General features: G+C 35.6%; 3 protein-coding genes across 13 annotated transcripts; 1 reads left to right on the top strand and 2 right to left on the bottom strand.

Moving 5' to 3' along the window:
• Positions 1 to 2,180: 2,180 nt before the first annotated feature.
• On the bottom strand, positions 2,181 to 6,133 carry LOC101245679 (growth-regulating factor 4-like). 6 transcript variants are annotated; one of them, XM_010326181.4, is made up of 5 exons: positions 5,830 to 6,133; positions 5,351 to 5,664; positions 3,981 to 4,359; positions 2,600 to 3,037; positions 2,181 to 2,502 (listed from the first exon to the last, which is right to left on the bottom strand). In XM_010326181.4, the coding sequence occupies exons 2-5, from the start codon at positions 5,589 to 5,591 to the stop codon at positions 2,490 to 2,492; spliced, it is 1,071 nt and encodes a 356-aa protein (XP_010324483.1). In that variant the 5' UTR covers positions 5,592 to 5,664; positions 5,830 to 6,133; the 3' UTR covers positions 2,181 to 2,489. The 6 variants fall into 6 exon arrangements, with proteins under 6 accessions (XP_010324483.1, XP_069143767.1, XP_019070922.1 ...); XM_069287666.1 differs by having other exon boundaries at positions 5,865 to 6,133; XM_019215377.3 differs by having other exon boundaries at positions 5,923 to 6,133.
• A 620-nt stretch (positions 6,134 to 6,753) lies between these two features.
• On the bottom strand, positions 6,754 to 9,734 carry LOC101244602 (cell division cycle 20.2, cofactor of APC complex). The gene is made up of 5 exons (XM_004244370.5): positions 9,461 to 9,734; positions 8,304 to 8,573; positions 7,881 to 8,156; positions 7,170 to 7,748; positions 6,754 to 7,070 (listed from the first exon to the last, which is right to left on the bottom strand). The coding sequence occupies exons 1-5, from the start codon at positions 9,539 to 9,541 to the stop codon at positions 6,930 to 6,932; spliced, it is 1,347 nt and encodes a 448-aa protein (XP_004244418.1). The 5' UTR covers positions 9,542 to 9,734; the 3' UTR covers positions 6,754 to 6,929.
• An 813-nt stretch (positions 9,735 to 10,547) lies between these two features.
• Positions 10,548 to 17,999, top strand: LOC101244305 (protein ENHANCED DISEASE RESISTANCE 2-like). Of its 6 annotated transcripts, none has more exons than XM_019215098.3 (23): positions 10,550 to 10,705; positions 11,174 to 11,385; positions 11,741 to 11,815; positions 11,939 to 11,992; positions 12,443 to 12,508; positions 12,596 to 12,690; positions 12,967 to 13,028; positions 13,098 to 13,193; positions 13,332 to 13,372; positions 13,609 to 13,709; positions 13,858 to 13,953; positions 14,371 to 14,435; positions 14,520 to 14,591; positions 14,671 to 14,826; positions 14,928 to 15,151; positions 15,232 to 15,271; positions 15,352 to 15,506; positions 15,723 to 15,824; positions 16,020 to 16,064; positions 16,445 to 16,585; positions 17,113 to 17,208; positions 17,459 to 17,560; positions 17,686 to 17,999. In XM_019215098.3, exons 2-23 carry the CDS (start codon positions 11,248 to 11,250, stop codon positions 17,785 to 17,787), a joined length of 2,124 nt encoding a protein of 707 aa, XP_019070643.1. In that variant the 5' UTR covers positions 10,550 to 10,705; positions 11,174 to 11,247; the 3' UTR covers positions 17,788 to 17,999. The 6 variants fall into 6 exon arrangements, with proteins under 6 accessions (XP_019070644.1, XP_019070643.1, XP_019070641.1 ...); XM_019215096.3 differs by having other exon boundaries at positions 12,961 to 13,028; XM_019215097.3 differs by having other exon boundaries at positions 10,551 to 10,705; positions 11,179 to 11,385; positions 12,961 to 13,028.
• The last annotated feature ends 51 nt before the right edge of the window (positions 18,000 to 18,050 follow it).

The following is an 18,050-nucleotide window of genomic DNA, read 5'->3' as shown; positions in this document are numbered from 1 at the left end:
GCATTCATCTCTCTTTCTTCTTTTATGGAAAAATGATTATGCATAAAATTTGAGAAAGGATCAAACGTATTACAAAAATATATCGTATTACATTTATCTTGTATTATTGAAATAATACAAGGTAACTTTATCTTGTATTATATCAATAGGTTTGTTTTTGTAACTTAAGCTAGTGATTTCCTCATTACATGACATTAATTTCACTTCTTATGTAAAAACTCGTTTTCTATCATTTTTGTAACAAAAATTTTTGAAAGTGTTAAGAGCTAGTTATGTATGCTCTCTATCCTTTCTCAATTTAATTTACAGAATCTCAGATACATTAAAAAATCTGTGGACATATAGCTCATGAGTTGCGAATGGTACAATTACATAATTAGAGGAATGTGTCTGTGAGGGCAATGTGATGATTTCGAGAGGAGAGAAGGATGTATTCAAGAGGCGGTAGAATACACTAGAAGTCATTTTTATAATTTTTAATAATAGTAAGATATTTTAGAGATTACGATATGAATAATGTATTTATATAATATTTATGCTTTTTTGGGGGGTCCCACTGTCAACACCATTTCTGACAAAATGGCACTACTAATATGATAAACATTTTTTCCTATTTAATATCTCCATCCACATGGAGTAATATAGTATTCCACATTAGCCAAAAAAAGAATAATTTGAGTAATTTAAATATGTTAATAAATAAAGTACTAGTATTTAAGGGTGGTCAATGACTTGGAAAAACAATAATGGGGGATTAGATAAAAAGGAAAAATGTTGATGGGTGATTTTATTTTATCTGTCTATATTTTTGATGTGCATAGTTATCTAAATTTGTGGTAATAACAAATATCTATTAAATAATTAAGATACACATAAGCTGTTTTAGATGCTATTGATGTAAAAATTTATAAATATTGGTGTACAATCAAAATTATATAACATATTGATATTAGCTAGAGATTATACATAATCCAATTGATTTGTTCAAAGGAAAAAATTTTCAAAATAAAAAAATATTGAACCAAATTTAGCACTTTATTTGCAACAAAAATTATTAATTTTGATGATTTTTAAGACCTGGCTTTCCAAGTCTTCTTATATATCAGTCAAAAAGAATGAGAAAATTAGTCAATGTTGTATTGACCAACATGTTGTCTCCAATTAAACCCATCAAAATGAAATGTTCACAATTCTCAAAAATAAAAATGTATGGGGAATTTATTTATTTTTATTCATAAGCTATCGAACTAAAAATGTAAAAAAAAAAAATATGTGCTTAACCTTGTTTTTCAGTGTTTGGTATGGAGAAAATTTATTACTACAGACAATATTAATTTATCATAATTAAGTGATAAATGATCGAAAATATTGAGTTTGAATGAATATGGTATTGCCATGCATGCTATATTCACCTTTGGTTAAAATAAAGCATATTGAATTCAAATGAATATAATACCGATATTCCATATCCACCTTTAGTTAAAATAAGGCAAAAGTCGGTCATGACCAAGAAACCACCTTTAGTTAAAATAAGGCAAAAGTCGGTCATGACCAAGAAACCACAGGTTTCGCTTGATGGGCCGGGAATGCCTGACTTATCCGGTAAACTACTAGGGGCTCATATAGGCGATGTTGGATTAATCTTATTATGGGTCGGAGTAATGAATTTGAAGTGGCCAATTTTGTTACTTTCGTCATCCCAATAGAAAGTTCGAACTAACATTCCTATTTTACAATTGTAGTGTCTTAATCAATTTGTATGCATCTTGCTCGCTACCTCTGACAAATACAAGTACTAAAATAACTATGTCATATATACTTGAAATCAAGCCATGATTTTACATTAATTGAAAAGTTAAACCAACCTATTAAATACACATCTTGATTAATTTTATGGTATATCCACTATCTCCTATCAATATAAGTATCGAGTAACTCTACATATCAAAACCTATATAATATATATATATATATATATATGAAATCAACCAAAGTTTTTACATTCTATTGAAATGCAATAGGTTGCTCGATCTCTTTAAAAATGTTGATGGTATTTTTTTCGGAGGATACAACAGAGACCCCAACAACATATCATTTTTAACCACATATTCAAGGAGACGATTTCCAGCATAAAATTGGTTTGTCTCCCACAGTAGGAGCACACAAAATTAATCATCTCATCCAGCAACTTGAATAAATACATTATTTTTTTATGGCAAGCTTGTGCACAATACTTGTCTTGTAAGCCATATAATTTTTGCTTAAGAAGAGTATTGAAAATGAAATACAACTACAAACACAATGCAAGGACTAAATGCACCAGTAATATTAGAAGTACATGTAAGCTCATACAAGTAGCGGTTACAACTTGTTGAGTCGATCCACTTACATGTCTTGCTTTTACTGCTATGCCGGGAGTTCAGCACTAGGACAACCATTCCTCTGCATAGCACCAGACTGCGCTAAGAGTTGAGGCAGTCGCAGTTTCCTCAAGCATCTGCACTGGCGAAAAAAACAAAGTGTAACGTTAAGCTTGCTAGGAACACTTACTTGCAACTATAATGGGACAGAGAGTTTGATAAAGATGCTGAAATTTCACCATTTAGGGGAAGAAGCACTCCTTGAAGAGAATCCAGAAGAAATATTTGGAATGGATATGGAGAGCTGAGTGGTGGAGAAATTATTTTTGCCCGATCCCTCGTCGAGATTGGACCATGATTCTTTCGATGTAGGCCACTCGTCAAAGAATGAACGCATTGGATGCTGTGGCTCCTGCTTTACTGTACTAGGTGAATCTATGTCACTGCTGAAGAAGCAATGTTGGGGTTGCTGTTTTGATTCAATCACAGGCTCAAACGGATTAGGTAAACTACCCAACAGCTGGGAATCATTTTTCAGATTGGCCTTTGAATGATCTTGTGATGGCATCAAACGCCACATGTTGTCTGTGTTAGAACCCGTACCTCCTAGTCCTCTCACACTCGTGGAAGCTACTGGCATGAAATTGTGGTCATCAACATCAGGAGCCATTCCGTACCTGTGTAGCATTTCATGAAACTGGATTTTATGCCATTTACACCAAATGCAAGACCAACAATACACCATATCAGACATATTCACTGAGCAGTAACAAGAAAACATACATGGAACTTCCAACAGTACTTAATACCCTATGTGAAGAGCGAACATCATCTTAAGAGAAGGGCTTAAAAGAACAAGATATACTTTCATTAAATTAATGAGATTTTATTGACAACCACCATTTTTTAAAGGATTCTAACTGTGCTATAGTTTATGAGCTCAAATAAATGAAGTAGATGATAAGATAAGATCTGAGATAACATCATAATTAGTGATATCCCCTATTAGCAACTCATGATTACTAGTCTTTTCACTGTTCTATGCAAGATAATTTGGACCTAAAACAGTTTTACAAAGGGAAGATGGTAACTGAATATAGGAGAGAAGAATATCTCCCCTACTTGACAGTTAAGTTTGAAACAATTGGGCAAAAAAAGAAGGATTGACAGTCACACTATCTTTCATCAGCAATAAAAAACACAGAATATAGGAGCAGAAGACTTTGTCACTTGAAAACAGTATTAAACAGTTATGTGGCAAAACACCAAGATTTTATGCAAAGCGGCACAAGAATTTAGATGAAGTGACAAAAATGACATGCCAACTACTTGAGAGCTCTTTTATAGAGTCACATAATCAAGGTGCAGTACCAGTAAAGGGCAGACCAATGCACGAAGTATCCCACAACCCACGTTTACGCAAGGTCCGGGAAAACGGCTGCACCACAATGGGATGTAGTGCAGGTTGCGTATCCTAACGCAAGCACCACTGTTTGAACCCGTGACCTATAGGTCACATAAAGATAACTTTACCGTAGTTCCGAGGCTCCAAGTTGCACAGACAGTGAGAAAAAATCTATTTAAGGAGAACATGAACCATAGAGGAGAAAGAGGATGTACCTATACTCCTTATTAGTTATCCCATAGGAGGCGGGCTCCATCTGCAGTTTCGTGGTGGTGCTTCCGTAACTTATTCCATCTGAATTAGCGACAGAGTATAATGGCATATTTTGGAAGCTTCCACTGCTATTGCTTTGGAAACTTCCACTTCTATTGCTGCTCCCAGTAGCAGTGTGTGATTTACTTGTCGACAAGGACTGGGAAGTAGTTTGAGATTCCACAGGCTTTCTTGAACGGTTGCGGCCACGATGCATGTGTCGTTCACAATATTTGGAGTCAGGATGTGCATCTTTGGAGCACCTCCACTTCTTTCCATCTGTCCTTCTACATCTTCCTGGCTCGGGGTCAAACTTCTTCCCATAATAGGAACAATAACCCACTGCACATGTAAAATACATTACCACATTTACATTACAAGCCCATCATCACCAACTAAAAAAAGAAAGAACTTTATCATGAAAAATGCAATTTTTTTTTTGAATCAAGAACGGCCAGAATTTATTGGTATTGCATCCAGTATCATGGAATTTCGATAGCTATACTGCCATCAAATTCTATGAGACTGGAATTTCTGTAACAGACGTTGACATTTAAGCACAACCTTAATAAAGTACTACATGATGAAGTCATTGAAATTTAATACAGATGTAAAACTATGAGAAACCCACGAGGGACGCACGGTTAAAACTAGATGGATAATAGACTAAAATTAACAAACCATAAGAAAAAAGAACAATGTTTTCATGTAACCGAGAAATCCCCGAGGGCAGTAACAGACAGTTCGAAACTAGGTGGATAGCCTCCTCTATCCCTATCCTTCTCCACTTAAATCCTAAGCCTTTGTACATAAGGTTCGATCCTATGATGAGCAACGAAGTCACACATCATGCATTTGCACTCTTACCTCTAGAAAGCTGCGCTAGAAGGAAGAATGCTTCTACCTCTAATAGAAATACTTTTAAAAGTAATAGTATTCCTCCATCCAAGATTTTAGGATCAAAACAAAGGGATGGCAGTTCATTATTTTTTCTTCATCTTTAAAGGTAATACTCCCTCTGTTTCCTTTTGTTTGTCTTTCCATTTTAGTCCGTTTAATAAAGAACGTATCTTTCCCCTTTTGGCAACTCTTTAGTTTCAACTTTCCATCTAAAACATTAAAAATCATTTTGGTACATATTATGTACATCTTTAATGCAATACCACAAGTCCTAGATCTACATGCTCCAATTTCACCATCAAATTACAGTAAGCTTCACGTTGACAAAACACCATAAAATGCTCTATAACTACAACACAACAATCTAATTAACAAACAAACAAACAAATCCAAAAAAAAAAAAATTGAACAGAAAAAGAAAGAAGAAACTTACAGCTAGGATGACTGAAGAACCTAGCTGAGATAGCATCAAAACTCCTGCGAATAGGTACTACTAGGTCCGGTGGCACAGGCAACCCAGCTACTAAATACTTATAAATCATAGCTTGATGCTCCAATTCCTGCCACTGCACCGCCGTAAACGGTGGCCGGAATCCATAATCATTATACCCCACCTCCCCTCCACCTCCCACCAACCCCACCCCCACCACTGATGTCGTTGAGGTCCCACTCATCTCCTCCAAGAACCAAAAAAAGACTTCACCTTTTTGCTTATTTTACACACCCTTTTCCCTTTTCTTCCAAAAGCTGCACCCAAAAATGAAAACAAACATCAGTTAATATACAAACATATTGTAAATGCTCAAACAGAAAGAACAAAAAATAATCAAGAAAATCCTTTTTTTTTTCGTGTTTCTTGAGTGTGGGAGTGGGGTGGTGAGGGGGTTGGGGAGTAGAGGTTGTTGGGGTTACCCAAAAGGGGGACAGATCTAGGGTTTTGGATAAACCTGCAAGAAGAACAGAGAGAAAAAAAAAGTGAAGAGAGAAAGAATAGTGTACTAGTACTTGTTAATGAGTTTTTTTCTTTTTTTTTGGATTAAGTAGTGATTAAGAACTAATCAAATGGAGATTTGAAGGTTAACATTGTGTATTAACAATGGAAGGATGAGGAGTTTAAGTTAATGAAAGACTGTTTTTATGAGTGTTGAGGTTAAGGGAAGCATTGGGACATGGGAATAAGGATGTAGGGGTTGATATTTGAGGGGACCTTGGGGTATGGGGGGCCATTTCTTTGTTTTTGTTGTGGTCCAATTGATGCAAACATATCTTCTCCTTTTTATTATCTTTTAAAAAAAAGAATAATTAAAATGTTCATATGATTGTATTTTATTTTTTAAAGGGTAGGGATAAAGTTTATGAAATAATAAGACATATAGTCAATGAGGAAGAAGAGAGAAAATTTATATATGTCCATTTTATATAGTGGCCGAAAAAAAGCAATTAAAAAAAAATGAAGACATTCATTCATCCAATATTATGGAGAATTCTACTTGAAATATCCTAAAGTTTCTTTCATTATTTTCTCTTCTTCAAAGCGTTAATTATATTTATATTCTAAAGGTGAAAAAAATTGAAGAATACAAAATATAATAATCAACTATGAAGTTATATTTAAAAACTAAAATAAATAGAGATATTAAATAAAAATTTACTTATAATTTCGTATGTTGATAATTTTCATCTTGATAACAATTTATATGTTTCTCGATTAAAAAAGATGATTATGCATGAAGTAATAAAGAACACAAATAAATAAATTGAATAAAGAATACAAATAAATGAATTAGAAAGGATTCTTACTAATAAAAATACAAACAAATGAATTAGTAAGGATTCTTCCAAATAAATAGGACAAATAAATAAATTAGTAAGAATTCTTGAGAATAAAGAATACAAATAAATGAAATGAATTAGTAAGGATTCTTACTAATAAAGAATACAAATAAATGAATCAGTAAGGATCCTACAAATTGAAATGAAAATTATACAAATAATACATTATGATATGATGTTTATCTAATCTGAGCCAAGTCAAAAAATGGTTCTAGCTTTCTCTTTAGCACAGGCTTTGTCTCTGTAGGATTCCCAAAAACATTCCATAATCTTAGTGTCTCATCAGCTGCTGCAGTCGCCACGGTATAGCCATCCGGGCTCTGAAATATGTCAAGACGAAAAGTCAGTAAACTGTGAAAGCACCGCGAAATATGAGCATAAACGAACACAATGTGATATTTTTGGTCAACCAATCATACCTGAGCCATATGAAGAACTCTTGATGTGTGACCGAGAAGTTCAGAAATTTTCGTCATAGAAGGATATTTCCAAACAGCAAGCTGGTTGTCAATAAAGCCATGAGAACTCAAAAGCTCGCGGTCATGTCTGTTCCAAAGCAAGGAACAGACTTGTGAACCTGTATTGACAGAATTCAAGCATGCCCCTGTATTGGTGTTCCAAAACTTTATGCATTGATCTCCAATGCCACCGCCTGAGGCGACCATATTACTCTGGAAAGGACACCAGGAAAGAGCTTTTACAGCAGAAGTGTGATCTGTCATACGGTGAACCCATTGGTGTGTTGAGTTAGCAGACCCCATCGATATGCTCCATATATGGACCAAATTGTCGTTCCCTCCACTAGCCAATTGCTGGCCTGAAGCAGACCACTTCAATCCACATATCTCCTGATTGTGTCCTCTATATGTTCCAACTATGTGAGATCTTATACGCACGTCATTGTTGATGATCATACCGTCCATGCCCCCAGTTGTCAGTATGTGTCCATTCCAATCGAGTGAGCCAACCCTTAATCTGTGTCCTTGTAAAGTCCTCAGCTGTGTATAAAGGCAAGATGTTAGACTTCTGATAAAGTAAATTAAAGATAAATTCTCTGGATATTTTGATTTCTACGTAATTTGTTGTATAATAATTAGATTATAAGAAGGAAGACGAAAGAAACTACTCACCAATCGGCTAGATCCCTGCAAGGTGTTCCACAGCTGAACGTGTGAATTATTCAAGCCCACTGCAAGGCTTCTTCCATCTGGTGACCAGCTGACAGCAGTCACCGGCCCAAAATCATCATCAACCGTGAGAAGCTCAGTAACAGACCCATCAGAAGCATCCCATAGATATACAGAATTTCCTAAGGCAATGGCAATTACGTTATTGCTTCCCCAGTCTAACAAATTGAGATAAAAGTCATCTAGGATGTCAGGAGCATCCAGGGTCCTCTCCGAAGACTGTTAACAAGAAAGGAGTTCTCCAAGTTAGGAACAAACCCCAAGATGAAACATTTATGTACACTAATACAATAAGTATGGTTAGCATGGGCAGATGCAAAAAAAAAAAAAAAAAAGAAGTAAAATGGGGAAGAAAGAAAAACTCACTTGGGGAATGTATCTCCTCTTTTTAACGGTTTTTGGCTGTTGTATAGATGATGGAGATTCAGAAACTCTCTCAGCCGAATGTGGAGGCTTATTCTTAAAAGCAAGGATCCTCGTTCTGTTCATGTTGAAAATTTCTGCTAACTGCTTCGAGTAAGCTTCTTTAGATGGAGAATTTACTCCATAGTGTTCCTTTTTAACCTTCCCACCACTGAGCATGTAATGTGCATAGTCAAAATCCATCGCAGAACGATTGGGTATAAACCTGTCCAGCTGCATTTTCACAAACATATCATTTAAAATCCAACCTTACAACAAATCTCATATAATGAATATCAAAACACCACTCAACACTGACACTCTAAAACAACGAAAACAATCATTAGAAATACAACCAAAACCAGGATGACATGATGCAAAGAGCTGACATCCTTACATGTTAAAACACCTAGTCCAAAATATTCTCTAGACTGATTAATGAAAGCTCAAAAAAGTAAAATCGGCAGCCTTTTACCTATCTTCCCTGTTCCAGTTTCCTAAGTTTGATTGACACATCACCAATAAATTTTCAACAGCTTATTCACCTAGCCTCTTTCTCTTAATAACAACAACAACATACCCGGTGCAACCTCTTTCTCCTAAATAATGAAGTAAAACCATCATCAAAATTCGATACCCGAAAGTACAAGTCATCAGCTAACCACATCCACCACACCATTTAGCATACTTAACTGATAAAACTGGAAAAATATATAGCGAAAGCCGATCAAACAACATTATATTCATAATTAAGATTGCATAGTGGAAAACCCCAATTTGCAAAATTTAAACGACAATTCAAAACCCACAAAAACAAAAATTCAAAAGGAGACACTAATATACATCAAATTCAAGATCCCAGAATCTACGTATCAATCAATCATCATTTACACCTCAATTCGTCTCTATGAAAACCTCATTTTTCAAAATCTAAACAAAACGCAAAACCCACCAAAACCCACATACAAAATCAATAAACGAGACACTAATTTATCACAATTCATAATTTTATCAATTAATCACACCTCAATTTGGCTCGACTACAAGAATCCTCTAAAACCCAGTCCAAGAAATTACTACACAGAATGAATAAAAACAGTAAATGAAATTTAAAAACGTACATTCTCTCGAGTTCTTTTCTTGTGAGACATCTGATTAACGAGAGGAGGTCGAAACTTATTGTATCTGCTCCCTGCATCCATAGATACAGAAAAAAGAGAATTACTCTATCAAATACAAAACGGCAAAATTGCGAAACAACAGAGATAAACCAATGAACAGTGTTAATAATAGCAGCGTCGTCTTTAGCAGATCAATATGAGAATTTCTTGATAAAGAGCGTCAATGGCGTATTGAATTTCTTCAGCGTTAATGGGGAGTTCTTTTGTTTTCTACAAGTGTTAAAACTGTAACGGCTATATATACTTACATTTCGGAGTCGGGTTATTAGACCGGGTTCTAGTTCGGGTCAGTTTTTTGTGATCCGGATCTATTGGTGGGAAAGAGATGTTATTCGAATTTTTTTAACTCGGATTTTTTTTCACAAAGTGAGTACTTATTTTCTAGTGTTTGATAAGTATACGGGAAAATTATTTCAAGAATGTTTATATGTAGCTAGTAAAAAAGCGTTGAGAGTGGGGTTCGATGGTGGTGGGGAGTGGGGCGATTGTCAAGAGGCGTGAAGGGTGGAAATGAAACAATGAACTTGAAATATCACTTATAAAATATTATCCGAGTTTGATATTTATATTATAGTCCGACTAAATTTAAGTTCGCACCAAGCTAGGGGCTCTTGAGCCTAAAGGCTGAGATATTTGATTAAGGATGAATACGTATTTATCACTCCACCACAACTTTTTTGGTGAGTGTCAACCACACCCTATACCGATCGAGTGTAATAATTTTAATTTTTAACCAATCAAACATGAAAAAAAATTGAAATGCATATTAGAAGTTCATAACCAACCAATTTTATCTTAATGTTAATTAAGATAAAATTATTTATTATTCATGCCCTCCTCTAAAAGTTCATAACAAATTAAAGGACACATATTATATTTATCCTTATTTAAAAAAATAAAAATACAAACAAACTTGTTATTGAATCTAGTGGCCATAGTGTCTCTCATATTATTCACCAACCATTTTCCCGGTAATTTAATGGCACAAATGTTTCTACTTCACACCTCTTCCTTTCTCTATACCTATACATACATATTTATTATATTTCACACATGCATGCATGTGGTTACGTTACGTTGGTTATGTTATTCGAAGCTCGTATCGAGGACATGTATAGAAGATTATTCGAGTTTGAATTACTCATGAAAATATAATTAAAATGGTTGCATAGTAATGTTATTCGAGTAAGTATTTGATTTCACTCTGAGTTTTTTTTTTTGGACGATCTACTGAAATGATTACGTATATGAAGGGAGACAAATATGAGAGATTTTGAAGAAGCTTAAGAAATTGAATTTGAATTATTCATGAAAATATAATGAATATGGTTGCATAGTAATGTTATTCGAGTAAGTATTTGATTTCACTCTGTTTTTTTTTTTGGACGATCTTCTGAAATGATTATGTATGGAGAGAGAAATATGAGAGATTTTGAAACGAACAAGCTTAATTTTCTTATCTATTGAAGAATTACTAGCCTAAAATTATAACTTCTCGTAGATCCTCTGCTTTTTTTTGGATACAAAAATTATACTTTACTTCATATTAGAAAACTTGTGTGTTTGAATTAGATATAGTATACCCCTACTGTTATATTAGTGATACATATGAATCACTTTCATAACGATAATTGTATGTTTGTAATGGTGCAGTATAGTTAGTGAATTTTGAGGATCAAAAGAGCATATTATTAGAGACGTAAGAAGGAAAAAGGGTTAAAAAAACCATGTCGAAGGTGGTGCACGAGGGATGGATGGTGAGGTATGGGAGGAGGAAGATAGGAAAATCATTCCTTCATATGCGTTATTTCGTTCTGGAGACTAAGTTGTTGGCCTACTTCAAGACGAAACCTCAGGGAAATGTGGTGAGTTCAATTTACAATGTATTTCAATTGTTTTGTTTGTTTGTCTAATTTATATGTACAACGTGATATTGATAGTTAAGCCGTGCTTAAAATGTTTTACCTTTCGAAAAAATACCAGTATTTGAAGCTAATGTGTTCAGGATTCTAGTTTTGTTAAGTTAGTTGGTTCTAAATGATTAGTTTCGTACATATCCAATGAATTTCATCAGACAAATGCAGAATTTGGACTAAAACTGTTAAGTTCAACCAAACACATAACTTAAACACTAGCTCCGCGTGCATTCAAGGGCACGTATGATGGAAAATGATACTAAATTTAAAGGTTTTTAACTTATGATGTTACAATAATTGCTAGTCTCCAATCAAGACTCTTGAAATTGATGGTAATTTTCGAGTGGAAGATCGAGGCTTGAAGACTCATCATGGACAGGTGAGTTGTTCTTATTGTTGATATTTGATATCTTGTGTAAATCTATAAGCTTGATGAACTTTCAATTAACATATTTCTTTCTGTTGAGAAACTGATATGTTATGCACTCTTTACAATCTGCAGATGGTTTACGTCCTATCGGTCTATAACATGAAAGAGAAGCATGATCAAATCACGGTACACGATCTTCTTTATTCCTTCTTACTGTTGTCTTGCCCCAAATATGTGATTCACAAGTAAACAGACGCTCAAACTTGGACTCAGATGGCAAGCAAACACTCTAACTTTGAGACGACACCTCAACGTGGTCTTAATTCACAACTAAACACTCCAACTTGTCCTTACTGTGTCTCGTGAACACCCAAACACTGAAGTGAAACATAAGTTTTGGAGGTGTCTAGATTAGAGTGTTCATCTGACACAATGGAGACGAGTTGAGATGTCTAGACGTGCACTCTCAAAGTTAGAGTGCTTACTTGTCAGCTGAGGCCAAAGCCATGTTAGTTTTGAGACTTTTGTCTATAGAAGGACATGTAAAACAAATTTGTCCCGAGGCTTCCCCATCAAATCGATATAATTTTTCATGTCAATGAAAAATTATTAATGTTAATAAGAATGTTCTTCCAGATGGCAGCTTTCAACATTCAGGAAGCACTAATTTGGAAAGAAAAAATTGAATCCGTGATTGATCAGGTTTTTCTCCTTAGTTCTTGGTAATCTCTTCTTCCCTCATCGTACGTAGATTCTGATGGTGATAGTAACCTGTTGATACCTATGCAGCATCAAGAGTCAGTAGGTGGTAGTCGTGCCAAATTAAACGATTTCAAATCTGGGACGGAGAGTACTGGGAGGACGACTTCAGATCAGGAAAGCCCGTAAGCACTTGTTCTCTGTTTAGCTCTGTATAATTCCCTTTTTGATACATGATCTTTTAACTCTTGACTTGCAATTCTTAGACTAGTGATGAGCGGAAAACACACTATAGATTAAACGTTTTTCTAGTCAAAGATAGTATAGTTTAGTTATCATCTCCAAAAAGCTACTTAGTTACCTATACGTGGGCTTCTAACTCCGCCCCTGACCATAAGTTGTAGCTATTACTTATATAGTCTAAACTTCATAATACAAGTCACCCTATTTTGTAGGTTCAGTGCTGCTGAGGATGAAGATGAATCTCAACAAAACATGCTGCGAGGAACAACAATTGCAAATGGTTTGCTAATTTCCCTTGTGCTTATTTGATTTCTATACATGTTTTTAAGTTTCCTTATTTCTTCTTCAGCGATAGCTCCTCCGGAGTCTGTGGTGGATTGGACAAAGGAATCAGAGTCAGATTTGGCAAACCCCAAGTATAGGCGCTTACTTTACTGTCAAAATGGTCAGTCTAATTCTCAATTTTTTTTTTCGTTTCCTCACTGATAGCAATTGGTTGGATTTTAAGCTGTAGAATATGCGATAAGGGACATTTTCCTGGACTAGTATTGATGATATTTCTCCACTTAACGGATGGCTGCAGGGCTTCGCTTTTTCGAGGAGCTACTCAATGTTGATTTACTAGTATGAACTCATTCCTATGCTCTTTGCTGCTATGTTGCTTGTACTCCCCAAGAGTGTTGCTGCATCCATACCAGATCCTTCAAAAATACATAGCATTTTTAAGATCCTACACTTACCCTGCAGTAACATTGAAGAGTCCGAGCAACATAATTTTTTTGCTATAAGCTTAGAGTAATTTAGTGAAGTAGGTTGCTTCAGGGTATTTTGAGTGACCAAATTTCTCGTTGTTCCTGCAGCCAAAGGGCTGTAGTAGAGCTATGAAGGCGGTTGGCGTAGTGGGGGCTACTTGTGAAGAAATATTTGAGCTTGTAATGAGCATGGACGCAACACGTTTTGAGTAAGTTTTGTCCACTTGACCTTGTATATACAGTGTGATTTCCGTGACCCTTAGTACTCCCCTCTAGATCCGCATCTGACAATAGGCTTTACTTTTCCATCGCAATGCCTTGATTGCACGAGAAAAAAATTCTTTTTTGATGTAACAGATGGGATTGTAGCTTCCAGTATGGTAGTTTGGTTGAGGAGGTAGATGGACACACAGCAATACTTTATCACAGACTTCGACTCGACTGGTTTCCGACGTAATATTTTTTCCCTGTCAAAACAATCTTTGCTGTGAATGCATATCTGTTGAACTATTTTGTAGTTATCATATGATTTTTGTTTTAGTTGGTTAAATAGTTCCATTAGTAAAATTGGTTGAGTCACAGTAGCAAAGGCTGGATTTTCACCGAGGGGCTATGTTGCTCGGACTCTTCAAAAATGTCAACATGTACGTGTCAGATTCTCTACACAGGTGTGAAATTGAAAGGTGAAGAGTCTGTACAACTTAGCCAAGGAGTGATTCAACATCTAGTATATACATACATATGAAAGAATTTTGAACATATAGATACAATGAGATTTTCCAGAGACGTATATATCGACATAAAGTGAATGGTGGTCAGTTGAACATCCTATATAATTTTAGTGACAAATCTTTGGTGTACGCTGTGCAGTTTTATTTGGCCTCGTGATCTTTGTTATGTACGATACTGGCGTAGAAATGATGATGGAAGTTACGGTAAGTATAACCATAGATTCCTGTTTATTCTTGTCGAAACAATCGTTTCTCTTTGTCTAATTAAAATTCATACTCTGGTTGCAGTTGTGTTATTTCGTTCTAGAGAGCATAAGAATTGTAATCCTCTACCTGGATATGTTCGAGCTCATATCGAGAGTAACTTATGTTTTCCTTTATAGCTTTTACTGAATTCATTTACATTTGCACTCTACTAATCGATCTTTTACGTGTACAGGTGGTGGATTCAATATTTCACCCCTCAAACCGCGTAATGGGAGGCCAAGAACTCAAGTACAGCAACTTATGCAGATAGATCTGAAAGGGTGGGGTGTAGGTTTCATCACGTCATTTCAACAACATTGTCTGTTTCAGATGTTGAATAGTGTTGCTGGTATGCTTCTTGTTATGTTACATTCCTCATATACACTCGTCGAGCTTGTTCTATCCATTGTTTCTCAATGTGGAACTCATGTTTACAAAATCCTATGTTAGGACTTCGCGAATACTTTTCTCAAACTGATGAGAGGGCAGCTGCTCCGAGAATTCCAGTTATGGTTAATATGAATCCGCCATCTATCTCCTCTAAAAAAAGCCAGAAACTGTCTCATCATCGTACTCCGTCTTTAGACCAAATACGTGCTGCAAACAGAAATGCAGTATCGATGTTGGACGAGTACTCTGATGAGGATGAAGATTTTCAGGGAACTGATCAAGAGGTATGAACTATATACATACTTTTTCGTATTATTTTTTCATCATCTCTTTCTGAGTATGACTCTTGAACTCCTCCTTGTAGGTATCATCACCAGGTCTTGAAAACGATACGATTAAAACTGGTAGGTGTTGGACCATAGTTTTATTTGTTATTGGTGTTTCACGATTTTTTTTACTGAAAATGATTTTGATACTTGTGAAGCTCTTGAAGAAGAACCTATGGAGCATATTGATATGTCAACTTTTTCGGGTAATCTACGACATGATGACAGTGATAATGGCCGTGACTGCTGGACAATATCTGATGGAAAAAACTTCAGAGTTCGTGGCAAGAACTTTTGCACGGACAAAACAAAGGTCCTTATCGCTTTGTTTCTTCAATATGTCCTTGGTTTTAGAGTTATGTTTCTCGGACTCTACAAAAATGTCATCAGGTGCATGTAAAGTAGTGCATTTTAAGTGGATGGTCTGACATGAGTGCGGAAACATTTTTGGAGAGTCCAAGTGACATTGATCTTAGGTGGATGGCCTATGTCATGTAGTCTGATATCACTTTGTAAATTGTATATGAAGGTTCCAGCTGGTCAATCTCTCATGGATCTTGTCGCGGTCGACTGGTTCAAAGATACTAAACGAATGGACCATGTCGCTAGGCGTCCTGGTTGTGCAGCACAGGTAAAATAATACATTCGAGTAGTTTAAAGGGAATGTCAAACCATATAAGATATTACTCCCTCCATGTCGTTTTATGTGACCTCTTTGACTCTGCACAAAATTTGAGAATCAAAGAAAGACTTTTGAAACATTTGGTCTTGTTTCTAGCTTGTCTTATTTAGTAATGCTTATATTTTCACTTATCTTTTTTTTTAGGTTGCTTCAGAAAAAGGACTCTTTACTTTGGTTATAAATTTGCAAGTAAGTTTATTCCTTTACTGCTTTGTTTTTTGAGTGAAGGGTCCAAATACACACTTGAAGTTTTCCGATTTTTCGAGCTTCCTATCTGATCTGAACTATCATGTGTTCACTTCTCCTCCCTAAACTATCAACAAATGTTTATCAAGACTCACCTTAACTATCTGTTGTCACTTACCCCACCTGAACGATAGTGATATTCTAGGCAGGAAAAGAGAACAACTTAAAGTTGAGGTGTGTCGATAAACATTTGGTGATAGTTTAGGTAAGAAATTTGCGCACCAGATAGTTTAGCTGTGTTTTGACCCTTCACCTCACCTTTGCATTTTCGGATTCAAAATGTTTCAAGTCATTAAGTGGAGAACATTTCTGTCTTTCTGTAGGTACCTGGATCAACACATTACAGCATGATTTTCTATTTCGTCATGAAAAAGTTGATACCTGGTTCTCTCTTGCAACGGTTTGTTGATGGAGATGACGAGTTTCGGAATAGTAGAATGAAGCTAATCCCATCAGTACCAAAGGTATCTTTTTCTGTCTTTAAACGGTACATAATATAGACACCTAAACTTGGCCTCAAGTAGCAACTAAAACATTCCAACAGTGATGTTGATGTGACACATAAATTTTGGATGTGTAGACGATGATTTTGTAAGTTGGAGTGTTCAAACTGACACAGTAGAGACGAGTTGAGGTGTCTAAAGGTGTATCCTCAAAGTTGGAGTGCTTAGTTATCAGTTGAGGCGTATTATGCCTTCTTTAAACTATCTCGAAGAATGCTTTCTGTTTTGCAGAATGTTAATTGGACAACAGTTGTGTATACATGGACAAACAGAAAATGAACATCACATCATCATCCAAATCCCCCTTCGCTGGAGAATTACATTGTACATAAAAAATCAGAACTATTTTTTATTTATATATAGTAGATATTGAATCCCCTTGAATTCTTCGAGTAACCATCTGCTATGTAGTCATCGGTCTTCCTTCGATAACTCTCTGCCTGTTTTCATTTGTGTAAAATCTTTACCATTGTACATGTATCATGCAGGGTTCATGGATTGTGCGTCAGAGTGTTGGAAGTTCCCCGTGTTTACTGGGAAAGGCAGTCGATTGCAATTACATTCGCGGTCCCAAGTATTTAGAGGTGAAAAACTCGTGTATCCTTTTTCCTTCCAAGAATAGCAGATACAGACACAATACATATAACAAGTCCTAAACCTCAATCCCGAGCAAGTTGGAGTCAGCTATATGAATCATCATTGTCCATGTCGCTCCATATAAGACCGTCTTAGTTCACCATCATAAAAGAAAAACTAACACACACTTGGTAGTTCTGTACATAGAGATACAATGCCATACACATATCTGATTCTTGTATTGTTTGCATTCTGTAGATTGATGTTGATGTTGGCTCTTCCACTGTTGCAAATGGAGTTATGGGGCTTGTCATTGGCGTAATCACAACACTAGTCGTTGACATGGCTTTCCTTGTACAGGTACATGGATAGACTATCCATAAGATTACTATGAATAGTTACATGTAGTTATCTTTTAGTCGACAATATAGTACATTGTTTTTATATGTCACAATGAATGATTCATTTTGGAAACTTTTTGTTAGGGAAACACCCCTGATGAGTTACCAGAGCCACTTATAGGCGCTGCACGCGTCTGTCATATAGAACTATCATCTGCTGTTGTACCAAAGCTTGAACCTGAGTAGGTCATATTATGACTGTTGTCAATTTTGCAGAAGGTGGTTTTTTGAAGATATGTAATGTACTTTTTGTTCATTCTTCGGTCTCTTTTTGAGTATTTCTTTAGCTCTGAGAAAAGTTAAAAAAGGAGCAAAATTTTGTATAGTGGTTGTAAAGACTTGATGATTTTGTATTTCTATGGTTGAAAACTTATGCTAGTAGTTCTGAGTTTCAAATATTTTCGTCTGGACATGCAGTCTCAAAGTTAAAGAGTGTTTATTTGTCAGTT

The sequence above is a fragment of the Solanum lycopersicum genome, chromosome 8, assembly GCF_036512215.1.
Source record: "Solanum lycopersicum chromosome 8, SLM_r2.1".
Taxonomy (NCBI): domain Eukaryota; kingdom Viridiplantae; phylum Streptophyta; class Magnoliopsida; order Solanales; family Solanaceae; genus Solanum; species Solanum lycopersicum.
This window is presented reverse-complemented; position numbering and strand designations above follow the sequence as displayed.